Source organism: Phyllostomus hastatus, unplaced genomic scaffold (genome assembly GCF_019186645.2).
Source record: "Phyllostomus hastatus isolate PE091 unplaced genomic scaffold, TTU_PhHast_1.1 phas_scaffold_345, whole genome shotgun sequence".
NCBI lineage: Eukaryota > Metazoa > Chordata > Mammalia > Chiroptera > Phyllostomidae > Phyllostomus > Phyllostomus hastatus.
The window spans coordinates 24,038,067-24,061,757 of NW_025334024.1; the positions used below are offsets into that span (position 1 = coordinate 24,038,067).

Genomic DNA, 23,691 nt, shown 5'->3' on the forward strand with positions numbered 1-23,691 from the left:
TTATTTGTAATTCGTGGGCGGGGTGGGCTCATTCTCCAATGTACTGCAGCCTCTCTGCCGGAGGGAGGTAGAGTGCACACTCATCACGTTGTACTTTGGAAGCTGAAGAGGCACATGGGCACTATCAAAAGAAGCGTAGATTAGCAGAATAAAATCCAATCAAAACTGCCCACGCTATATCTGTTTATATGAACACTTCATAGAGGAAACTTGAAAGAATGCTATAATGATGTAACATACTTTAATAATGTGACCAAGAAAGTTACCATGTGGATTCCAACTCTTGCTTTTTGCCATATTCGTGTGTGTGTGTTTTCCGAACCATTTGAGAGCTGTAGATATCAAGACATTTCACCCTGGCACTAAATACCGTTGAGCATGTAACTCTTAAAAGTCAATCTCTTGTGCGACATAACCATTGTATCACCACATCCAAGAAAACTAACAACTCTTTTCCAGTTCAGATTTTTGTAATCATCCCCCCAAATATTTTTAATAATTTATTTCCTAATTAGGAAACAATCAAGATTCAGCACACTTGGCTCTTTTAAGCTCAATCTATTTTGGTCTTCCCGGTTTTTTTTTAAATGACATTGATCTTTTAAAGAGATTGGGCCATTTACCTTGTAGATTGTCCCACCTTATACTTTTGTCTGACTTTTTTCCTTGTGTCATTTACCTGATTCCTTTCCCCTGAATTTCTTCTTAAATGGAAGTTAAAGCTTTATTAGATCATGATCTCCATTTTGAAACATTTTATACTGAAGTATATGTAATATACAACCCCATTTACTGCAAGTGTACGAGGTGGATGAATTTTCATGATCTGAACACATTTGGGTCAGGAAGAGCATTACCAATACCCCAGAAGTCCCCTTGGTGCTCCCCTCTGTTCACTAACCCTCATCCCCAAGAGTGGCCACCCTTCACGACTTCTAACACTATCGATGAGTTTTGCCTTTTGTTGTTCATTGTAGAAATGGGATCACGCAGTACATACTTCTTTGTATCTGGAAGCTTTGATACTATTTTTTGAGAAATCCAACCACGTGGTTATGTTTCCACTGAGCCTGCACAGGGTTTCTCCACCTCAGTATTATTGATGTTTTAGGCTAGATGATTCTTGAGACTATCTGCCGAGCTGCTGCAAGGACTCAGCACTGCAATGTGGGGGAGGGACTGGAAGTCAATGAGGAAGGCCGCCAAGGTGGGTGGAGGGGGGTGGTCCTAGACTACAGATGAAGAAGGGAAGGAGAGAAAGGCTGGTGCTGGAGCTTAGGAAACATGAAATGTAAATCGCAAATCAAAGTATGTTTATTTACAGGAAAATCACGAGAAGCAGGAACAAGCGGGGCTGCAGGGGTGGCGTGGCGGTGAGGCCGGGCTCCTGAAACACAGGGACCGGGCTGTGGGGGAGTTCTCTTTATCTGGCAGCTTAGGCTGAGGCCCCGGATGGGCCTCAGACGAAGGATTTCAGGAGCTCTGCCAGGCGTGGGTCCTTGCAGAGCTTTTCCTCCAGAGCCATGTACTTCAGGGGGGCCATCTCCTTGTGTCTGGAATCAGAGGGAGGGAGAGGTGGTGTGGGGTGACAGAGCTGGTGCTCCTGCCTCCTGCCCGGGCCCCTTGGGCTTCCCTGCCCCCTCACCGATTGAGCCGCTGTTCCAGGATGCGGATGCGAAACATGGCCTGAGAGCAGTAACTCAAGTACAAGTCTTCGTCCTCGGCCGTCAAGGTCACCTGGTTCTCCTGGTACCACTGCTGCTTCTTCTGCAGCTCCTGGGTCTCCTGTGGGCACGGGGAGGAGAGAGCAGGAGGTTTGATGAGTGTGCTGACCCTCGCTCAGGCTGTAGGCAGAGCCCCACTGGTCGCCAGGCAGCCGATGAGGGTTGCCTCTGCTACCCTGACCCACAGAAGCCAAAGGAACAGAGGCATGGCCAAAAAGTGTCTTAAGTGGGAGCCACTGGGGTTGTATTTAGAGGGATATCATGTCCGTGAGGTCAGAGCAGAGTTCAAGGCTGAGACAGCCTTGTGGCTCTAAACAAATTAAATTTTCAGAGCTTTGAATTTTTTGTCTGCCAAACGAAGGTCACTGTACACACCCGCTGCCCCCACACACCATGGGAACTGCGTGGTGTACTTTTGATCAACAGAAATGCATCAAGGACTAGGAGTTGTAACAATGCACCATCCATCCATTCATACACCTACCCATCCATCCATTCATTCATTCATCTACCTATCCCTCATCCCATCCATCCTTCCACCCATCTACTCAACTATCGGTCCATTCATTCGTTTACCCATGCCTCCGTCTACCCATCCATCCATCCTCCTATCTGTCCACCACCCACCCATTCATCCACTGTTCACCCATCCACCCCATCCTTTCATCCACTCTTCCACCCAATGAAGAAGAATAAGGAAGGACAACTTGGTCATTTGGAAACTCCAAGCAATTAGTCCCTCACAAGTCTGTGGCATGATGGGCAACCAGCCACGGGCCCACGTTCAAGATGAGGAAGCCAAGGTCCTCTGCCTGGGCCCTGGCCGTACCTTCTCGAAACGGGCCTGGATAAGGTTGGCTTTGTCAATGAGCCGCTGCTTGAAGTCACTGAGGCACTCCTCCTTGACGTGAATGGCTTGCCAGCGTGTCAGCTTCTCTCCTGGGGGCAGCTGTGCCAGGAACGGGGCCAGGTAGTCCAGCTGGGCCTCCACCTGCTGCAAATGCTCCTCGTGCATGACCCGCTCCTGTAGAGGTGGGGGTGGCGGTCACCTGGACCAGCAGGGGCCGCAGAGACCTCCTGGCCAGCTCAGCAACAACACGTGACCTCACAAAACGGCCTCAAATCCAGATCCCCGTGCTTGGTGCCTCTGGGACTAAGGTCTCTGAGGGGGCCTGAGTGCTCTCTCGTGTCTGTGGTTATTGGTGACGGACAACTCTGTCTTACATGAACTGACGTCTCTCTACCTGAGCCTCAGCACACACCTAACGCTCAGTAGGTGCTTGCTCCGTAAATGGCAATATACGGTTGTTATGAATGATGTTAAATCAGAAATGGCCAGTCAGTCTGTCCCTTCTCCTCCTTCACCCTGGAGCCATGTGCTGTGGGGGCAGACCCGGGCCAGGGACGTTGGGGATGTGGGGGCTGATGTTCGTCCCCCGGAGTCTGAGAACCAGTCATCTGATGCCCTGTCCTGCTTCTCCAACCTCAAACTATTTTTAGAAATCCCTCCTCAATTGATGAAGGAGATTTAGAAGCTGGTGTCGAAACCAAGCTGGGCCTGGCACCCCGAGGGTGTAACCCGAACGCCCTGCGCCGCAGGGGATGGAGAACTCGGGCCGGTGGCTGGAGGTGGCTTTCTGCGGCTGCAGCGGGAGGTGGGTGCATGACTTCCATCCTTCCCCAGTGAAGTAGAGGCCGTGGCTTGGCCACAGCCCCTGGGGGTGGGGGTGGGGGGTGAGGGGGACCTGGCCTGGCTCCCGAGTGCTCTCTGGGGTGACAGGTAGACGTGGTTAGCTCAGTGGCAAGGACAACCACGACGGCATCAGTAACATCCTCCCCTCTAAAGGCCTTCCCGGCAGAATCCCTGATCATCTTCTCCCGCCAAGGCCGGGGCCTGGGGCGAGGAGCGAGGCCCACCCTGGCCTCCCGGTACTCCTTGCTCTTCTCGTTGCGCTTCGTGTCGTAGATGGAGATGGTCAGCGTGTGCGCCTCCTCCTCTTCCTCTCGAAGCTTCAGGATCTCCAGCACCTGAATTGGGAAGTGGGGGCGGGCATAATTAAGCCAACCCCCCCACCCTGCAACCCCCTCCCTGCCCACGCTCCCATGGGACCCCACCTCCAGCTCCGACTCCCAGGCCTGATGTCTGCACAACTTCTCCTCCTTCTTCAGCTGCATCATCGTCTCGTACTGGTAGAGAAGCTTCTTGGTGTGCTCCGCGGGCTCCACCTGGGGCAGCAACGACAGTGACACAGAGAGGCAGCGGGGGCTGCGGGCAGGGACAGGCTCTGGGGCCAGCCCTCTTGGGCGGGCTGAAATCTCCTCCTGCCATTTTCCAGCTGTGTGACCCTAAGCAAGTTGCTTAACCTCTCTGGGCCTCAGTTTCCTCATCTATAAAAACACACGGAATACTAGAAGAGAAACTAGAGACTTAAAAGGAGGTCCTGGGAGAGCAAGGATTTGAACCAGGAAAGCCAGCCCCCTGGCGGTGGGTGAGAGGATCGTCTCCCTAGTGTTGGTCTGGGGATGTGAGGTCTGCTCTGCCCAGGACTCCATAGGTAGGAGCAATGCAGAGTAGTCTCTCGGCCTGGCCTGCGGGTGGGGCTGAGTTTCCTGGTGGAAAGGGGAGGGTTCTCAAAAGAGCTGCAAAGAGAAGGGTCTCCCGATGGGAGCTCTTGACTTTCCCATGGGGGCAGAGATGAACGTGCAGGCTGGGAACCCGGAGTTTCCACCACAGCCCTCCCGCGCTGCTGGATGGGGCACAGGGCCCCAGTTCCTTCCCCTCACCCACCCTGTCTGCCCCGCCCGCCACCGCCCACCTCGAAGCTGCTACACATGTCTGGCGTCATGATGATCTTGTTGCCCTTGCTGTCCACCTCGGTGCGCCGCAGGAACTCGCGCTTGGAGGCCGTGATGTGGTTCTCGCGGCAGTGGTAGCGCAGCTGGATGCGCTCCTCCATGATCAGAAACACGCGCTCCGCCACGTCCTCGTCCGCAGGCTTCGCGGGGTTGCGGAAGAACCGCTCTGTGATTTTCTGGGGGCGGGGTCAGAACGTGCTAGGATGGGCGGTGGGGAAGAGAGTCTCCGCGTGGACCCCGGGGGGCGGGGGGGCGGGAGCCAGAAACGCTCAGGGACACTGGGATCTAGAGTCATTTGGGGGTCCATGTGGAGCAGCCTCTCCTAGCCAGACAGCGGTTCTCAGTGCTAAGCCACTCCAGCCCTGAGCGGTGCTCATTTCTTCTCTAGCTGCCTCCGTGAGACCCCACTTGCTCACCTCCAGAAACAGGGAGCTCACTACTTCTCCGGGCAGCCTTCTTTATCACTAGATATCCCTTAATGCTAGAAAGAGCTTTTTTTTTTTTTTTGGTATGCAGGCATAAAGCTCAGTTGTCAAATAATTTGCAATGATACGAAGAAAAAATGCACAATTTAAGGTTAAGTGGGTAATGCAGGGATTCCACCTACGTGCGCATTTCAATTAAGTTAGAAGAGACTCTCAAAACCAAATCTATACAGTATTTTGTAGTCATATCTGAGAGATGCCAATCTGAGATACTTGTTACATTTTTTCTTTTTATGTTTCTCTCTCTATTTTATATTTTCCATATAGTTATATTTTCCCACATACTCTCAATGTTTAATTTGAGCATACACTTTTTATAACAGTAAGGAAATAATACCTCCCTGACCTAGAGGCCGAGGGCGCCGATGGGAAAGGGGGTTTGGGAAAGACGCTGTTCCAGAGTCGGGCTGTCCGCATCCCAGGTAACCAGCCTTCCGGAGCCGGCAGGCACCCTGTCCCCGGGGCCCAGGAGGCGCTTACCAGCACGGTCCGGGGATTTGATTCTGTGCTGTTCAGAGTTATCTTCTTGACCCTGGGCCCAAAGTTGACAAGGCGGTAGGAGAGGAAGTCGGGCCGTCCTTCATAGTATTCGGTCATCGTCTTGGGCGTCTCCTCCCGCCGTATCAGGCCGTCCACACGGACCGTCTTGTAGAACTCCATGACGCGGTCCATCTCAGGTTGCATGGACGTGTAGGAGTGCACTGCGGTGGGGGCGGGGCCGGGGAGGCGGCTGGGTCAGCCCCGTGAACCCCCGCCCCAGACCCCTGGGAGAAGGCTCAGGGATGCGCCTCAGGTCTGAAGCCCCGCCCCTGCTGCGGGGTAGTTACGCTGTGTCCAGCCTTTTTCTGATTAAAAACAACGCCGTGATGAACAGCTACATATCACGCATTTAAAAACAGTTCTTGCCCAGGAGGGGAAGAATGATTTGCTGAGGACAAATTCTCAGCCATTGAACTGCCAGTCACAGCAGAAATATCTGAAGGCTGGCGTTGATTATTTCGCCTGGCCACCCTCCTGAAAAGTTGTGCGCATGGGCTCTGCTGCCACCAGCAGCCGGGCAGCCGCCTGTTGCCTTGCACGCCGGCTCACTCCCCTCAGGACCGTCTCTGCGTCTTTGATGACATGAGGGTGGTAAGACCCTCATGGTTCCTTGGCAATCCAGTTTTATTTATTTTTATTTCAACCATCAAGTGCAGTTGACCTTTCTTGACTATTTTTTTAAGATCGTACATTGACCCTACGTTTCCTTTGGTGACTCCTTGGTGACGGCTGTTGATGCTTTCCTGAGACATGGGCTTCCCGCCCTTCCCAGGGCTCAAAGTCATGTCCACGACTCCCACACCCTCTGCCCTCTGCGCTGCCCTTGTGCAGGCATTTGTTGGTGTTATTGCTCAGCATCCTGACCTCTCTGTAAATGTGGCCCCCGCTGTGTGACCCCACCCACAGAGCTGGCAGGTGGCCCTGGCTCTCACTTTCCTCAAGGGTCACTTGTTGTGTTTCTTTGTGTTTTCTGAGCTCCCTGTGGCCTCGAGTCTGGTTAGCACGGGGAGGCAGGGTGGTTTCTGTTGCTTGCCACCCGGAGAACCCTGTTGGTACCCGGATGCTGGTTCTTCCCACCACGCGCCAGCCACACGGAGGCTGCGCTAAGGGGTGTGTCAGGCGCCACTGGGGCCCCTCGCTGACCCAGGGGTGGGATCCACTCACCACGCAGAGCCTGGGGGTGGCCCGGCTTGAAGTAGTCGACGATCAGGCCTGTGACCTTGTTTATGTGCCTCAATTCTAGCGTGTCCTCCCGATTCTGGTACCACTCCTTCACCTCCAAAATATTGGTGCCTGCGGGGCGGGCGGGGGCTGGCTGCAGCAGGGCCGGCTGCCCCGGCCTCTGTCCTACCGTTCCCAGCACACAGGGCCCAGCAGGGCCCACACTCACACCAGAGGAGCATCAGGGGCCTGCCCAACACCACATAGCCTGTTGGGGGACCGGCTCCCCACTCCTGGGCTGCCCCCCTTACACTCTGGGTCCTTGTAGGTGCTGAGACGGCACACGAGGCCGTTGCTGTTGAGGTACGGGGCCCACTTTTCCAGCTTGGCCTTCTTGTACTGTATCACCTTCTTCCCACTTGGGCAGCGGGTCTCGAACACTGCAGACATGGAGTGGGCTGGGGTGAGGGGCCTCCCCAGACCAGGGGAGGGGAGGCCAACCCCGCTAAGCCACTCGCCTGGCCACTGCCCACGGAGCTGACTGCTGAGCTCCTGAAGGCCTCAAGCCCACTCCAGGGGGACAAAGAACAATGGGCAACAGTGGTGGCTCCTGCCGGGGAGGAGCTCTCAGATTTGAGCTGGACCAGAAGACCCGCACCCTGGCATTCCACACCCTCACTGCCCAGCCACCCCTCCTGCCCTAACCTGACTTCTTCTGGTGCTTCACAGCTCAGCTCAGATGACCCCTCCTCCTGGAAGCCCTTGCTCCCCACCCATCCCGTAGCCCCCAACCTGGGGCTGGGCTGGGTGCTCCTCCCCCGGGTCCTCATGACCCCTTTTCTGGCCCTTCCCGCTCTGCTGGAATAGCCTACGGCCGATGCTGCCCCTGTAGATCTAGCAGTCCCAGACGGGATGCTCAGCAGCCAGCAGACGTTGGCATGGGGCACAAGCATCCCTGTCCTTCTGCTTTGTCTGCCTGCCCTTCCCTAGTCAAGCCCGTCCCTCCCCTGTGCCACCTGGGTGCTGTGTCCGGCCTCCTACTGGAAGGGTGGGGCCAGGGAGGGGGACCACCGTGTCCTGGTCCTCCGTCCTCCATCACCTTCCACACTCCACCATTGTCCCGCCTGAGTTAGCGGAGCCCTCTCCTGCAGGCCAGACTGGTGTCAGGCCCTGGACGGCAGAGCTGAGTGTGTGTGGCAGGGAGGAAGGGTGAGGAGGGGTGGGAGTGAGGGGCCAGGACGGCCTCTGCAGGCGGCCCCTGCCTCACTGCTGCCGCAGACGGTCCCAGAGACCCAGGGACCCAGGGACCCAGGGCCTGGGGAGGGGGGTGAACATGACGTGTGCATGCCTTCCGGGGAGATCTCCAGCTGCTCCACCCAAGAGTGCGGCATGTCGAAGCACTTATCCTCGTCCTCCTTGCCCTGTTGGGAGAGGTGGGCGTGGGCTGGGCTGGTTCAGGTCAGAAGCTACAGGCAGAGCCTCTGTCTTGACACCACCCCCCAAACCAAGGCCAAGCTGGGGTGGCTTGTAAGCTCTCCATAGAGCCAGAAGTCACGGGCAGTTCTGCTCTGGCCTGGAATAACCCAAGACATACCCGATTACTGCTCAGACCTCTGCCCCCTGCACTTCTAGTTAGGCCTTTGTGGCCAGCAGGGGGCGCCTGTGCACTGAGAGTCACTGTCTTTAGCAGCCGAGGAGGAGGACGACACTGAAAACGCTAAATACACTTTCCAGGCAGGCACATCACACCACCTTTGTCCTCAGGCAGTCCCAGCAGGTAGGACAGGGTCGCCACTGAGAACCCAGACCACGGGGCCAGACGGCCAAATCCCAGCCTCCAATGCCAGCTCTGTCATTCCCTATAGCTCTGGCTAAGTTACTCCGCCCCTCTGGGCGTAAGTCTTTCCATCTGTAAAGCGGGACGATAATAATCATGGATGATAATACTAGTCCCCGCCTCACCCGGTGGTCGTGAAGATTTAGACAAGTTAATCCAGGTTAAGCTCCTACCTACCAGCTCTTAGGAAGGTCCATATGAGTGTTACCTATTGTTATGGGCTGAACTGCGTCTCCCCACATTCCCATGAGCTAACCCTCAGAATGTGAGACTATTTGGAGAAAGGATCTGTAAAGAGGCAATTCTGTTAAAATGGGGTCATTCGGGGGGGCCCACTCCAGTACGACTGGTGTCCTGTAAGAGGAGGACTTTAGGATGAGGACACGCAGCAGGTGACCAGGTGAGGACACGGGGAGACGACAGCCATCTATGAGCCGAGGGGAGAGGCCTCCGGAGAAACCAGCCCTGCCGACACCTTGGCCTCGGACTCCCAGCCTCCAGAACTGTGCGAAAATGCATTTCTGTTGTTCGAGCCCTGCTGGCCTGCGGCGCTTTGTTGGGGCAGCGCCAACAACTGAACACGCCTAACGGGGACGGGCTCCGCTCTGCCGCCGCACACACAGAGGGTGACGCTGGAGCTCCCCGTGATTAGGATGTGTGCCCAAGGCGTCACAGCCGATGCCTGCGGCCTCTGGGCCCCTGGCCTGCGTATACCCAGGGCTTCCTGCAGCCCTGCCTGGAAGACCAGGAGGCCAGAGGAGAGATGCTGCCGGCCTGGGGAAGGCCCCCGGTCAGTGACTGCTGGAAGGGCAGAGGGGAGGCACAGGAAAGGCCCAGAAGCGCTCAGAGGAGATCACGGTGGCCGTGCAGGAAGGCCCGAAGTGAGGGATGACCAGCTCCTTGGCTCCCGGGCCTGGGGAGAGGGTCGCACACCTGCTCCAAGGGGCACACTCTCCGGATAGGATCGGGGTGGGGGGCAGGAGCCTGAATGTAAGCCCCAGCCCTGCCTCCCCTGACCCGCTGTGGGGGGTTCCAGGCAGGTCATTCAAGTTCTCGGGGCCTGAGCTTGCCCGTTTATAAAATGTGGACACAGTCCTGCTCCCTCTGCTTTGAGGAAACTGCAACCAGTCCACTGGGACTGTCCCCTCCTGTACACGTGCATGCCAGCGGGGACGTTTGTCAGGCCGGCCAGAGGCAAGACAGGGTGTGCAGCTCCACAGGTGGATGAGACTCACCAGATTTTCTATGTCATAGTCTTCGTTCAGGGTGTCGTCTTCTTCCTCAACCATGGACAGGCGAGGCTTATCGGTCCCCAGAAGCAGGTACTCCCACTTCACGGGGTCTCCCAGATCAAAGATTAAGTCCTGATGGGGGAGAGGCTCAACTGAGTGCACCCCACGGCCACCACACCCCACCCCTGCCCCGCAGGGTGGCGGGACACAGCGGCTTCCAGGGTGGAGAAGGGCCCTGGGCCCTGGGTCAGACGGCGGCCTCTGTGTGTCCACGCCCACCCACCCTCCTCATTTCAACAGGGACCCCGAGACCCCGAGGTGGGGCTAGAACGAACGCCCTTTCTGTTGCTCAGTCTCCCCAGGAAGATGCCCCATGGTCGCCCTCTGCGGAAGGCTTGGAAACTGCAGTCCGGGATAGGTCTGGACGCAGGGCCATCCTGCGTGGTCTGGGGTTGTGCTGGGCAGTGCGTAAAGCAAGTGCAAGTGCAAGTGCAAGCCGGCGAGATTTTATGGGAGGCAGAGCTGGCAAGTTGAGAAAAGGCCCCTTCACGGTGTTGGTTCATGCCAGGGAGAAGGGAACTGGGCGGGGACAGGGGGGAGAGTGCAGAGGAGGCAGGTGGGTTTCTGTTCCTTGGCACGGGTCCTCTCGCCATCCAGCCCACCTGAGCCCAGGCTCACCTGCCAGGTAACTCCCAGCAGGTGGCGAGCACCCCATCTCCCGGTCTACCTCCTCGGGGTGTCACGCTATCCCCAGAGTCAGTGTCCCAGAGGGGGCAAAGGCCTCAGGACAGCTGCCCACAAGGGGGTTCAACACGAAGCTGTCCTGAAGCCGGCCTGCCCTAGTCCTCACTGTCGTGTCTGAGTCCTGGAGGGCTCCCAAGTGTCTCTCTGCTCCAGCGGGAGGTGGGGGGAGAGGGGAGGGTGTGGGAAGGAAGGGAGGGAGAGACAGGACCGCGCCTGGTTGTGACAGTCACTGCAGATGGCCCAGGCCTAGTGGAGAGGAACCAGACTGCCCAGATTTGGTGTTTCTGTCAATCACGTCCCCCGTTCTGTCACTTCTGTAGGTAGTTAAGCAGCAGCTGGGGCGCCTTGTGCTTCAAGGTCTGTTTCTGTAGGAGAAGCACAACTGAGCAGACAGCACCGCATCCTGGGCGCGTGGGGGGCCTCGCTGTCTCCGTGGGGGGCCTTGCCGCTGCTCCCTGCCCTCCCTGCCCTTTCAGGTCTCCACGAAGGAACAGAGCCGCCGCTTCCCTGCCCACGTGGCAGTCAAAGTGACCGCCGGAGTCACGGGCCCTTTCTCCTTGCCCTCGCTTGGTGACACAGCACCGCCCCTCTGGCCTCACGCTCCCCCCCAGGCCACCCTCCCATCTCATGACCTCTGCTGTCCCCGCCGTCAAGGCCCTCTGCCTGGCCTTAGTCCAAGGTACGCTGTGGACGGAGGCAGGAGACAGGCTCTCTGGCCTGGAATGGGGGCAACGGAGGACTGTCACAGCCTCTCCACAGACATGACTCCTCCGAGGGCACGTGAGCCTGGGCCCTGGGGCAGGACGGTCTCGGCTCTGTCCCCTCTGTGTGGTGTGGGACATGTTCTTTCTGTAAAACAAGGGTGACACTGGCTCCCGTGTTTTCAATGGCCGGGGACTGACCGTTGTGAGCGCCTACTGTCATTTCCCACCACCGTGTGAGGTCGGAGAGAGCGGAGCAGCCCTGGGCCTGGAGGCTAAGGGAGGCCCCGGGGGTGGGGCGGGGGTGTTCCTCCTGCCACGAAGGCAGACGCTTCTCCACCTCGGGACGTCTGACTTGCACGTGAAGAGACTACGCCAGAGCGCACCTGTGTCAACCCTGCCTGTCTCCCACGGTGGCAACAGCAGCGCCTCGGACAGGGCCACCTTGGAGGAGGGGCCAAAGGGACTGGGGCGTGCCTTGGGGAAGCTGGCTGGGCTGGAAATGGAGGAGCTTGGGAAAAAATGAAAGGGCACAGGACTCGGAGCCCGGAGCCTGTCTCTCCACGGGTCTGTGGACGGCTCAGTGAGCCTCTGTAAACTGGACACGCCTTGGTGTCCTGCGCCCAGACCGAGAAACAGAGCACTGCCCACACGCCCCGAAAGGCACCCCGTGCCCAGTTCAGACCTTCCCGCAAAGGTGCGCGTGTGCTTTCAACTTATGTAAGTGGCTCTGAGTTTGCCCGCCTGCATTTCCGGAAGTCCACGGGGCGGCACGCTTAGGACGCGTGCACTTCGCTGCCACGTAGGTTGCATCTCACTACAACGTTTTTAAAAAGTGTCTCATGCAAACTCACCATCCACACTTTACAGGATACATAAGTCAAAAGAGAGACAATAGTCACATCGGAATGGGTTTGGTTTCGTGGGCAAAGGAATGGGCAGTGGAGACTCGGCTAAGGGGAAAGTCCGACGCCCGCATGGCCTGGGGGCCACCTCTCCCCACAGCCCGGTCGCCGTCCCCCGCTGTGACCGCCACACCCACGCAGGCCCCGGCCCCGCACCTTGCAGCAGTTCCAACAGTCCTGCATGTTGATCCAGTAGTTCTTGTGGTTCCAGAGGCTCTCGATGCCCAGGAAGTGATCGTCCTGGGGGCTGTAGCTGCGGGCCGTGAGCGGGTCGATGAAAAAGCTCTCGGGCACCTCGCGCTTCCCCGACAGCACCAGCACCCAGGAGTGCACCCGCAGGCCGTGCAGGGGGTCGGTGCCCGTACTGTCCACCTCCTGTGCAGAGAAGGCGGGTGACTGTGGGCCACATGGGTGGGAAGTGGGGAGCCAGGTGCCCAAGCAGCCCCCTGGGGCTGGGGAAGGGGCAGGAGAGCTGAGCTCCCGTTCAGACTGTACCTATCATTGGCTGGCTGCGTGACCCGCAGAAATCACCCACCTCTGAGCCTGTTTTCTTATCAGTAAAATGGGAGGGACTGGCTTGGTTAGGGGTTTATTAACTGGGCCCTCTGGAGCTCTAAGGAAGCTGGGATTTGGTTGGTCTGGGTGAGATTTTATCCAAAGAAACACAGTGGGACACCATATGGCTTCCTTGTCTGCCTCCCTCTGGGAGAAGGGTGACTGTGTCATGTTTATTGTATCCCCAGTGCCGGAACCAGGGGAGATGCTCAGTAAATACCACATAGAAGGAACGAAAAGAAGGGAGGAAGGAAAAGAGAGTAAAAGGGAGAGTGGCAGTGTGGCTGGGTAGGAGAGATGGATGGATGGATGGGTGGGAGGATGGATGGGTGGATGGATGGGTGGGAGGATGGATGGGTGGATGGATGGATGAATGGATTGATGGATGGGTGGGAGGATGGATGGATGGGGGATGGATGGGCGGGAGGATGGATGGGTGGGGGATGGATGGGCAGGAGGATGGATGGATGGGGGATGGATGGGCGGGAGGATGGGCGGGAGGATGGATGGATGGGACGGTGGATGGGAGGGTGGATGGATGGATTGGGGAGATGGATGGGTGGATGGATGGACTGATGGATAGGAAGGTGGATAGTGGGAGGATGGATGGGCAGGAGGATGGATGGATGGGGGATGGGTGGGCGGGGGAGGGATGGGTGGGGGGCTGGGAGGACGGGTGCTGGAAGAAGAGCTGGGAGGGCAGTGGGGAGGACGGGTGGCAGAGTGTGTGTGGGCAGTGCTCCAGTGACAGAGTCTGGAACGAGGAGGCCACCGGAACTGCCCCACAGGAGCTGCCCCAGGCAGCAGAGCTCTGACCTGAGAACCTATCACCAGAAGCTAACTGACCACCGGTGGGCGGCTCCCACCTGGCCAGGCAGGGGTGGGCACGGTCGAGAGGTGGAGGAGGTGATTTGGACTTGGGGGTCCATCACACATTTCTTCCACAACCTGTGTCTCTTTCCCATCCCTCGAAACCCCTCCTCGAGGGCTGAGCTCCGGGGTCATTGAGGGCTGAGGGCCAAGGGCGGTGGGCCCACCTGCAGGCGCTCCTCTTCCTCCCTCTGCCGCCTCTCCTCCTCAGCCTTGATCTTCTCCTGCTTCTTCCTCTCCTGCTCCTGCTCGAACCTGCTGGTCAGGTCCCGGGGGGGTCTGACGGCGTACTTCTTGGGTGGCTCCGCCTCCTTCTCCCAGAGCGCCTGTCACCCGAGGGGAGGAGAAGACCAGCAGTCATGAACCACCCCCCAGCCCCTCAGACCAGGAGATCCGGTCCCCCCCCCAGCCTGAGGCTGTCTGGCTCCCTGACCTTGGGCAAGCCCTCCCGCTCCCCAACCTCGGGCTCATCTGAAAATTGGAATGACGCTAATTAGCACCTTCTCCCCGTGCCCAGGGGCTGTGCTTTTCTCTTCTTCACCCCCCACTGCCCACACTGGCCTCGGCCCCGAGAGTGGGTGTAAATCGCTGGGAGTTGGATGGTCCAGATTTTGGCATTGGGGGGGTTTTGTATATTGACGTAAAGTAAGAGTTTGCTGGGCAAGGAAAGAAGGAGAAGAAAGTGTGCGTGTGTGTGTGTGTGTGTGTGTGTGTGTGTGTGTGAGAGAGAGAGAGAGAGAGAGAGAGAGCGCGCGAGCACACTTGGTGGCAAGAAAAAAAAGGCCAGGAGAAACCACTGCGGAGGCTGCAGAAGTGGGCTTGGGTCAGTGAGGAGGGAGAAGCAGCAGGTGTCTGAGGTTTAGAGTCACTGACCACGCGCCAGTCCCTGGGTCTCCACTCACCACCCGTGGGACCCTGGCAAACGCCGAGAACCCCTGGGCCATGCCCACTGCACGGTGTTGTTATGAGGGGCAGCCAAGTCAGGGGACACGCCAGCGGCATATACACTGTAGAGTTCTCCATCTTTGTCAGCGTCGGTATCATTTTAATAATTAAAAGTTCAGCTGAGAAAAGAGACCCCAGTGCGGACTCACAGGCCTTTGGAGCCAAGAGTGATGACGGAAGATTCCGTCGTCCTTGAGGAGGTGGGCTGGAGATAGCAGGGCTCTCCCCGGGCGCCTCCCCCCACCAGAGCGCCACCCAGGGTCCCCAGGTCTCGCCCAGGGGCAACATGGGTGCCGTGTTGTCCCCGGCCCTGACCTGCAGATGCCCGCATGCGTTTGGCCCTGATCACCGAGTTTTGGAGCCAACCCAGCTCACGAGAAGCATCTCCTGCCTGTACTGCGGTTCTCTTCCAAAGGCAAAGAGATGCTTTCATGGCTCCTAAAACGAAATTCACTTAAGGGCGTTTCTCGTGCTCCCAGCAGCCTCTGGCTATTATGGCGTCTCGGTCAACAGAGAGGAACACGCCAGCCACCTGCTGAAGGGTGGGTGACTTTGTGTGTGTGTTTGTGTGTGTGTGTGTGTGTGTGTGTGTGTGTGTGTGTGTGTGCTGTTAAAAAGGAGCCTTTTCACCTGGGAGGGGGCAGTGACAGAACTAAATGTCTGTCCCTGCGTCTGTTTCTTCCTCAGATGAAAACAGTTGGGTGGACTTTTATCAGATGTGCAGGGTGAATTTGGAAGAGTTTGACTTAAGGTGCGAACCTCGTGGCATTCACAAAATTTACCCCGTGGGGCGCGCAGGAGCTGAAATCGAGCTACAGCAAGGGGGGAGAGACAGCTCGGGTGGGCACCTGGGCCGTGTGTGTTGAGACGTCGGGATCGGAGAAATCACCGGTGGTTGGAAATCCGAACTCCAAACACCGTGGTGACAGAGCCGCAGGGGTGGGGGGTGGAGCCGCTGTGAGGGCGGCGCCTGTGGAGCCCGGCCTACCTCCTTGGGCTTCACGGTGAGCGGGCACGGCTCCCGGGTCAGGTCCATGAGGCACAGGTCCTGCGAGCCGTAGCCGTTGACGCAGTAGGCGTCGTAGCCAGAGCCGATGAGCAAGGAGCAGAGCAGCGTGCTGAAGTCGAAGCAGTTGCCCTTCTGGTAGGCGAGCACCATGGTCGACGAGTACAGGTGCGAGGGCTGGCCGTGGTGGGTGGTCAGCGCCACGGGGCCCGCTGCCCCTGGCCTGCCCTCCCCACGTGCAAGGGCGGGGTGCTAGTGACCACACAGGCTGGACCCCGATGGGGCTGCTCGCCTCAGTCAGGGTGGGGGGAGCCTGCTAAGAATGGGAGGAAAACCACCGACCCCGTGGGTGCAGAAAGAGCCGCCCACATCTGCCCACAATGTTTAGGGGCTGTGGGCTTCCTGATGGGGAGACCCCGTGGACTGTGGGAGCCTGTGGCCTGACCCTCTCTGGTGGGCAATTCTGTGTTTTTACCCCAAAGTTCCCCTCACCTCCTCCCCGCCCCCACCCTTCTCTGCAGACCTATCCTTCCCTCCCTCCCTCCCTCCCTCCCTCCTTGATCAACGAGAAGCCGATTGAGCTGGTCAGAAGCCCGCTCTCTCCTTCCCCCACATCCCGCAGTCGTGAGAGGAAGACTCTGGAGGCAGAAGGAAGTGGAGGAGGCAGAGAGGTGGGAGCCAGAAGACCGGGCGGGCATGCAGTGCGCGGCCTCCCTCTGGGCCTGTGCCCCCGCCCTCTCCGAAGAGACTCATGGGCCGGGCCTCTTTCTCCCGACTAGCCCGGCTCCCCTTCCTCCGCGGCGCAGACGGACCTAGGGATGCAGCCCCGATCGGATTGGCACTTACCGGCTTGAGAGGGTCCGGCAGGGGCTCCATGGAGAGGAAGTCTGCGACGAACTGGGCGCAGCCGTCCCAGTTGTAGAGCTCGGGGTAGGGCATCAGCGTGGGCCGGATGGTGGTGCTCACGAACTTCTGCGGGGGAGAGACCGAGAGCACGGTGTTCCCAGGAAGCCAGAGACCTGTGGCTGGGGGTCAGGGGGTGCTCTCTCTGGCCTCTCTGGGCTTCCGGCTCCTCCTGGGTGCCTCGGGAGCTGGAGGAAGGTGTTCCCCGAAGCCCTTCCAGCCCAGATGCAGGAGAAGCTGCACTGTCCCCAGGTGCCGAGTCAGTGCCTCCCCGGCATCACCGCTGGCCCCCTGAGTGCCCCCAGACCTGGCTTCACCCCAACCCTGTGAGGCTGGTCCCGTGGACAGAGGAGGAAACTGAAGCTCCAGGAAGTGCGCGGATGGGCTCAGGCTCACAGTCAGCATCGGAGCTGGGTCTGTCCGCCTCTGGGCCACCACCCCGAGCAGGGGGACCTCGGCTACTAGGGCCCTCCAGGGACTGCTCTGCCACCTGGGGCCTGGGGGCTGGGCCTCCAAGGAAGGCCCTGCCAGCACCGGATCTCATGCGGCCCCACCACTGGGGGGTAGCCTGGTACCCACCCTGCTGCCTGCTGCAGGCCTGGGGAACGTAGGCCTGGGGTTACCGGGTGAGCAGAGAGGGGAGTAAGGATCTGCGTGGGAATCGCTGAGCTTGCTTTCCAGCACGTAGGTCAGAAAGCACTGTGTGGGCCAAATAAAGCTGTCTGCCAGTCTCTGCCAGCCCCCTGGACGGCCCTTGTGCAGCCTTTGGATTCAACCTCTGCCATTCCATCTTCAGATGGGGAAACTGAGGCCCGGAGAGACTCAGGGAGGCGCCCTGGGTCCCAGGGCTGGAAGGAAGGAGGCCAGGGCTTGGGTCCTGGGGCCCATCTCGTCATTTTGCCTCATGTCTTTTCTCTTCCCTATCTATAGGCTCTGGCCCGGGACAGGGCCTCCCTCCACCCTCTGCCACCGAGCCCCGCCGCCTGGCCCTCCACGACCCAGCCTCACCGGAACTTCGCACTCATTCAGCGGGTACAGGAAGAGGGGCACGCGGTCCGGGCACAGGTGGCTGTACTGGCGGGAGAAATTGTCTGCCACTTCCAGCAGGTGCTCTTCCTCGGGCGTGTTGCTTTGGTAGGAACGGGGCAGCTTGGAGATGTCGATGGTGTCCTTGGTAGTGATCCTGTGCCCGTAAGAGGGGTGGCAATAATTAGACTGTGTGAGGCTAGGCCTGGATGCAGGGAGCCCTTGATCCACCTCAGCTGCCGGGGGCTCTGTCCTCACAACTACCTAGGAGGGAAGTGTCGTTATTAGCATCTGCCCTTTTAAACAGATGAGGGAACTGCGGCACAGAGAGGTTGAGTGATTTGCCCAGAGTCACAGAGCAGAGTGGGGATTTGACCCAGGTGGTCTGAAAGCAGAGCCCTCACTCTTTAAAAAAAAAAAAGGTTTAAAATAAACAGAGACAGGGATTCAATCTTTTTTTTTTTAGAGAGAGCGGGGAAGGGAAGGAGAAAGAGAGAGAGAGAAACATCAATGTGTGGCTACTTCTCATGCACCCCCTACTGGGGACCTGGCCCATAACCTAGGCATGTGTCTTGACTGGGAATTGAACCTGTGACCCTTTGGTTCTCAGGCTGAGGCTCAATCCACTGAGCCACAACAGCCAGGGCCTGAGCAGAGCCCTCACTCTTAATGGCCTCTCTCTATGCCTCCGTCCTGCCTCCCCGCCTGGGTGCCGTCATCCTGCCTGGCTCCTGCTTTGCCCAGCCCTGTTCTGGCCCTCTCTGGGGCTTCTGTACCTGAAGTCCTCATCCCAACACTCACGAGGGCTTCTCCGGGACGGTGATCTCAATACCCAACAGCTTCTTCTCCAGATCTCTGAGCATCTCCTGCGTCATGATGGTTCCCTTCCTCCCCACCTCTTGTGGCTGCATCATCTCGCCTCTCTCCGAGGGCTCAGCCACGGGCTCAGCCGCAGTCTCAGCCGCGGCCTCCTGCTTAGCTGCCTCTTTCTCCTCTTCTTCCTCCTTCAGGACCTCCATCTTGGCGTGCCTCTGGCTGCCGTGAGATGGAGCCTCTGCAGGAGGGAGAAACACACTCAACACGGCCGTCTTCCAACCAGGAAGGGACCACCAAGACCACCGGTGTCGCTGGGTGGTGGTTTTCTATGGTTTAGGTCACAGAGGGGAGGAGCACATCTCCCTTAAACTTCCTTTCCATCGAGGAAAGAGTCTCTGCTTGGTGCTGACACGTCTGTAAGTAACACCTTTCTAGCACTCACCGATCTCCCTGTAACACGCAGACAAGCAGGCCACAGGCTGAGAACCAACGTCAGGGCGGGGGAGGGTGGCCCAAACTTACAGGCATTGCTTGCCTTCTCGTCTATTTATTCAGACCGTATCTTCTCTTTATGGCAAATGATACTAATGCTGCAGAGATTACTGCAGTATTATAAAGTTTCCTATTTAAGTATGTTCATCAACCCCAATAAGTGAATTGAGTAAAAGAAAATTATTCATAATAGCAAGGTGGTGATATGGAATATGACCTCCAAAAAAGTAACATCACCATAATTGGAACTGAGGCACAGAGGGGGTGAAAGCAGGGCTGCCACCGAGGCCCCTGGACGAGGGGCAGGTGTGTGCACATTCTCCTGGCCAAGCCCCACGTCGTCCCTCAGGATGAGGTCATCGGGAGCCTCACCGAGGTGCTGTATGTGCTCAGGCGCCCTGGGAAACCCTTGCCGTGGTCACAGAGCCAAGCCCCCCTGAGGTGGACTGCTACTCGCCTACCCAGAGCTCCAGGCTCCCATAAAAAGAATCCCATTGCATTGGGGGCAGCCATGTGCCTGGTTTGAAACACTCAGCTTCCCAGCCTCCCTTGCAGCTAGAGTTAGCCCTGTGATTCGAACCCCGTTTTGGCTGCTGAGATGTCAGTCTCAGTTGTCCCACGTTAAAGCGATGAGCCCAGCTGGCACGGACACTTCGCCTTTCTCCCCTTCCTGGCTGGGACAGGGGGGCATAAAGCAGGAGCTGGGGCCGCCAGTGCATGACCACGGGGTAACCACTCGTGGGGACCAAAGCTGCCTGCTAAGGACGGCAGGGCAAGGAAACGGGGAGGCCTTGAGTACCACCTTCAGACTTCCCGGCGTCCGTCCGAGGAAACCCAGCCCCTGCTTGTTTAAGCAGGTTCCTGTTACACCGTCTGTCTCAGCTGCTCCACCAGCCTCCTGCCTCCCAGCTCAAGTCCCCATGGCCCCACCTCAAATACCTTCTTTTTTTTTTTTTAAACGACAAACAGGGCAAAGGTCCAAAGGGAAGGAAAACTGACCCAAGGCGTAGGATGTGGTGGTGCGGAGGTGGTGGGGAGGAACTGGGGAGAAAAGCACGGGGCCTCCCCAGGTTTGTTAACGCTCCCTGGGGTGACCAAGTCCAAGAGGGCAACGGGGACCTGGAGGCAAAGGCCGGGCCCCGCCCCTCCGATCCAGTCCCTGCCTGGGCCGCCTGGGCCTCTGGGGGAGGCACATCACTGACCGCCAGCCTGGCTAGGGCAAAAACTGGTCTCCGCCCCTCCCTGTGCCTTTCTGGGCCTCAGTTTCCCCTCTGTAATACGGAAGGAGAGACAGATGTTTTCCGTCCAATTCTGACGTTCGGTAGGACTCAGGAGGGGCTGAGCACACGTGTCAATTTTCCGAAGGTCAGTGCGGCCGAGTCCCAGGGGTTTGGCACCACAGCCGAGGCCCCGTGTCCAGCAGCAGGCTTGTTCCAGACCCTGGTTCCCTGCAGGTGAGCCTCCCACTGTGCCCACCAGCCAAGCAACGCAGCCCGGCGATCAGACCCACCTGTCTGCTGCCTGGGTGCAGAGACGCTGAGCTCAGAGAGGGCAGTGTTAGCCGTTCAGGCACTTCCGGTTTACTGAGCTCCCACCGTGTCCCAGGCGCTGTGCTAGCTAAGGGGTTACAGACATCCTCTCATTTCTCCTCCAACGACTGGGAGGCAGATGCTATTAGGAAACCCACTTTGCAGTTGGAAACACTGAGGCCTAAAGAGGTTAAGTGCACTCACTGCCTAAGGTCACAGAGCTAGTAAGTAGCAGGCCTGGGGTTTGCACCCGACTATTTCTGAACCCCATGCACTTAAGGGCCTCGTGAGATGGGATGTCTCAGAAGGATGTGAGGGGTGGGGATGGAGAGTAAAGAGAGAAGGAGGGCGGGGAGAGGGCCAGGGCGTCAGTGGGCAGCAGGCGCCTTACCCTGGGGCTGGCACCAAGATGGCCCTGAGCCCAAGGCCACAGAAGCCTGTCCTCAGAGGCAGAGCTGGACCAGAACCTGCGATACTTCCTTCCCCACATTGGGCTGCCTCGGCAGCTGTAGTGCAGTTTGAGGAGGGCAGTCTGGTCTGGAAGTTTCCTGAACGAGGCCCAAAGGCCTTCCCCACCCCCACAAGCCATTTTCTGCACCCTCCTACCCAGAAGCAACCTCTTCCTCCTCAACACACACACGAACACCCAGTGAAAACTTCCCCAGAAAGGGCAGGGCTGAAAGCCCCCAAGGCAGAAGACGCCCCCTTACCACCAGCACCCTCTCCCTGCCAGGCAGGCTCCAGCCCTCCCCCATCCCCTAACCCTCCGCTCACCCCTCTGGGGATAGCCTGTATAATCTGTTAGTCTGTCTCCATAGTAACAGCTTTCGGAAGCTGAGGGCCTGTCCTGGGAGGGGAGGCTTCTGGGAAATGTAGTCTTCCACTACCACCCATGTCTGGGCCCAGAAGACCTGGGCTGTATTTCTATAATTTAATTTTTAACAATGGCTGTGCTTGTCAGCTGGCTCACCAAGCTTCCTAAAAGCGTGACAATCAACTGTTGCAAAGCTGGCTAGTTGTTAAACATGTCCCAGGACACCACTGCCTGTGACCCAGACACAGTCAAAGCGGCCTTCATCAGGACAGACGGGAACCAGTGTGGGGCATGGAGTGGTGGCCCGTCATGGCAGACTGCCGAACCAGGCTGCCTGAGTCCCGGGTTCTAATCCAGACAGGGCCTCCGATTCAGGACACTGGAAATTTCTCCATTATGTTAGCGGCCCATGAAGTGTTTCATTTTAATAACTTTTAACTTCAGAAGAAAAAAATGAATATACTGCCAGTGAATACACAATTATGAGCCCACACTGGATTATATTCATCTTTGTCCTCATGTAGTTGCAAAACACAGTTTTTGCTGTTTTGTTTTTGGACAAAGGGACCCACAAAAGTCACAGTGTGGCTCTGTGCAGGGTCAGGGGTAAACTGCATTGGAAATAGTTTTCCGACACCACCCTCAGACCATACGTCCTTCTTGGTGATGCCCACTCTTGCCGTGTACTAGGTCTCCCAGGTGTACATGAGTCTGCCGCTGAGCTCTCTAGTCTGTTCCCTTGGTCTGCATGCCTATCCTTGCACAGACCCCATGTTGGCGTTATCAGTATGGTCTTGTAACAACCTCTTAAAGGATCTGTCGTTCAAGTCACCCTTCTGTGCCCTTTCTCATTACGGTTGACTTAGCTATTTGAGGCCTACATGCCTCCATATAAATATTAGAAAAATTTTTGGAAAGTCTTAAAGAATCATTTGGAATGTTCATTCAAATCTCATTGTATTCCTTGATTAATTGGTGGAGAATTTAAATCTTTTGATATTGTTATCCATCGGAGAGCTCAGAGCAGGGAGGCCTCCTCATTTCCTGTGTATGTGTTACATTGTAGTAAAAAGTACTAGGTGTGAAGAAATTGGGGTACAACAGAAAGAACCGGGGGGCCATGGTGGGGGTGGGGGTGGGGGTGGGGGTGGGGGGGACCCACCCTGCAGCACACTGATGCCCACCGCAGCTTGGCAAGGTGAAGGTGATGACCAGGGAAAAGCTGGGGTCAGCCGCATTCCCGCCGGACCCGGTGACCCGGGCGCTGGGCCGCCCTCTCGGCCGGGCCTCCTTTACTCCGTCGTCCGCCCTGTGGGGCAGCCACCACCACCTCACCTTCACGGGTCCAGTGGGTGGGTGGGGAACTGGTCCAAGGCAGGCGCAGGGGTAGAATTTGGACCAGGCAGGCTGCCTGCCTCCTGGGTTGCTATGGTGATGGTCCAGCGACCGGGGACCCCTGCTCATTCGTGCTGGGCCTTCGGGTGCACTTTTACCATGGCCCTGCCTGGCCTCAGCACGCGTTCCACATGGCACTTGGAGCTGCTTTTGCAGTGACCCCCGGCAACAAGGGGCCACCCCTGCCCCTGCCTGGCCCTGGGCGGCAGAGCCATCGCTCCCCACACCTTCTCCCTCTGCATCAGGAAACCCGGCTCACCTGGGCTTGGGATTCCCTCTGCGCGTGTCTGGGAGACCACGGCCCAGGGGCTCAGGGGGTCGGTGGCGGGGTGATAATCCTCGAACCCAGGGAATGCTGCGGGAGGAGGGGTCAGCAACCCTGGGACGCCCCAGCCCTAGCGTCGCCCCAGCTTGCAGACCAGCCTCGTGCAGGTCAGGTCGCTCGGCCTCTCTGGGCCACCGGGCCTCATCATCCCCCACAGGGCTGCGCCACCCAGCAGAGCTCGGAAAGGAATCAGAAAGGGAGCTTTGACCTTCACACCCCTCCTAGGTCACTGCAGGTTGCAGAGGGTCGTGCTTTACCCAAGGGCTCCCCCTGGTGTTTGTTTAAGCCAGGGAAGGGGGGTCTCCAACTAGCTCCCTGCTACATCAGGTGACCGGGCACTTGACTTCTGTCACCTCCCTTAACGCTCTCAGGACGAGGCAAGGACTTGATCTCAGTTTGACAGATGGGGAAACTGAGGCTTGGCGAGGTGCCGTGACGTGCCCTGGGTCCCACAGCCCCTGAGTGGCAGAGCGAGGACTCGGGCCCGGACCTGGCAGACTCTGCTCCTCCTGGGCTCGGGTTGGCAACGCTGAGACTTCGGGGAAAGGAAGCAGAGACCTTCGGCGTGAGAAACATGTGCCTGTGAAGATAAGCCTCCAAAGCCACCGAGTAGAAGGCACAAAACCTAACAATGTGGCTCAACCGAAGTAACGTCCCCACCCTGGGGTTTCCCTTCCAGCTGTGCAGCGGCTTTCCTGTCTTTCGTCTGCTTGCTGGTCCCGTCCGTGGGGGGCGGGGGGGCGGGGCGGAGTCTGGGGGGCGGCAGACCAGCAGCAGGGCTGTGGGGAGGGTCTAATAATAACAACTTGTCATCTGTAGGACGTGTTTGA

The 23,691-nt window shown here is 57.9% G+C and overlaps 1 protein-coding gene across 1 annotated transcript; it reads right to left on the minus strand.

Annotated features, from left to right (window-relative positions):
• Positions 1-1,345: 1,345 nt before the first annotated feature.
• Positions 1,346-20,801, minus strand: DRC7 (dynein regulatory complex subunit 7). Its single transcript, XM_045819003.1, has 19 exons — positions 20,719-20,801; positions 20,309-20,319; positions 18,292-18,544; positions 17,473-17,647; positions 16,408-16,533; positions 15,544-15,738; positions 13,778-13,936; positions 12,342-12,560; positions 9,839-9,967; positions 8,115-8,187; positions 7,078-7,206; positions 6,770-6,898; positions 5,546-5,766; positions 4,541-4,756; positions 3,840-3,950; positions 3,642-3,752; positions 2,554-2,748; positions 1,646-1,785; positions 1,346-1,553 (listed from the first exon to the last, which is right to left on the minus strand). The coding sequence occupies exons 3-19, from the start codon at positions 18,507-18,509 to the stop codon at positions 1,460-1,462; spliced, it is 2,640 nt and encodes an 879-aa protein (XP_045674959.1). The 5' UTR covers positions 18,510-18,544; positions 20,309-20,319; positions 20,719-20,801; the 3' UTR covers positions 1,346-1,459.
• Between the last annotated feature and the right edge of the window lie 2,890 nt (positions 20,802-23,691).

Bases quoted from the DNA above. Each gene is read 5' to 3' on its own strand.
- DRC7 (XM_045819003.1), bottom strand. From the start codon at position 18,509: ATGGAGGTCCTGAAGGAGGAAGAAGAGGAGAAAGAGGCAGCTAAGCAG. The intron at 4,757-5,545 runs GTAAGCGCCTCC...CCCCGCCCCCAG, and splicing joins CAAATCCCCGGACCGTGCTG to AAAATCACAGAGCGGTTCTT. The intron at 3,951-4,540 runs GTGGGCGGTGGC...TTGCTGCCCCAG, and splicing joins ACATGTGTAGCAGCTTCGAG to GTGGAGCCCGCGGAGCACAC.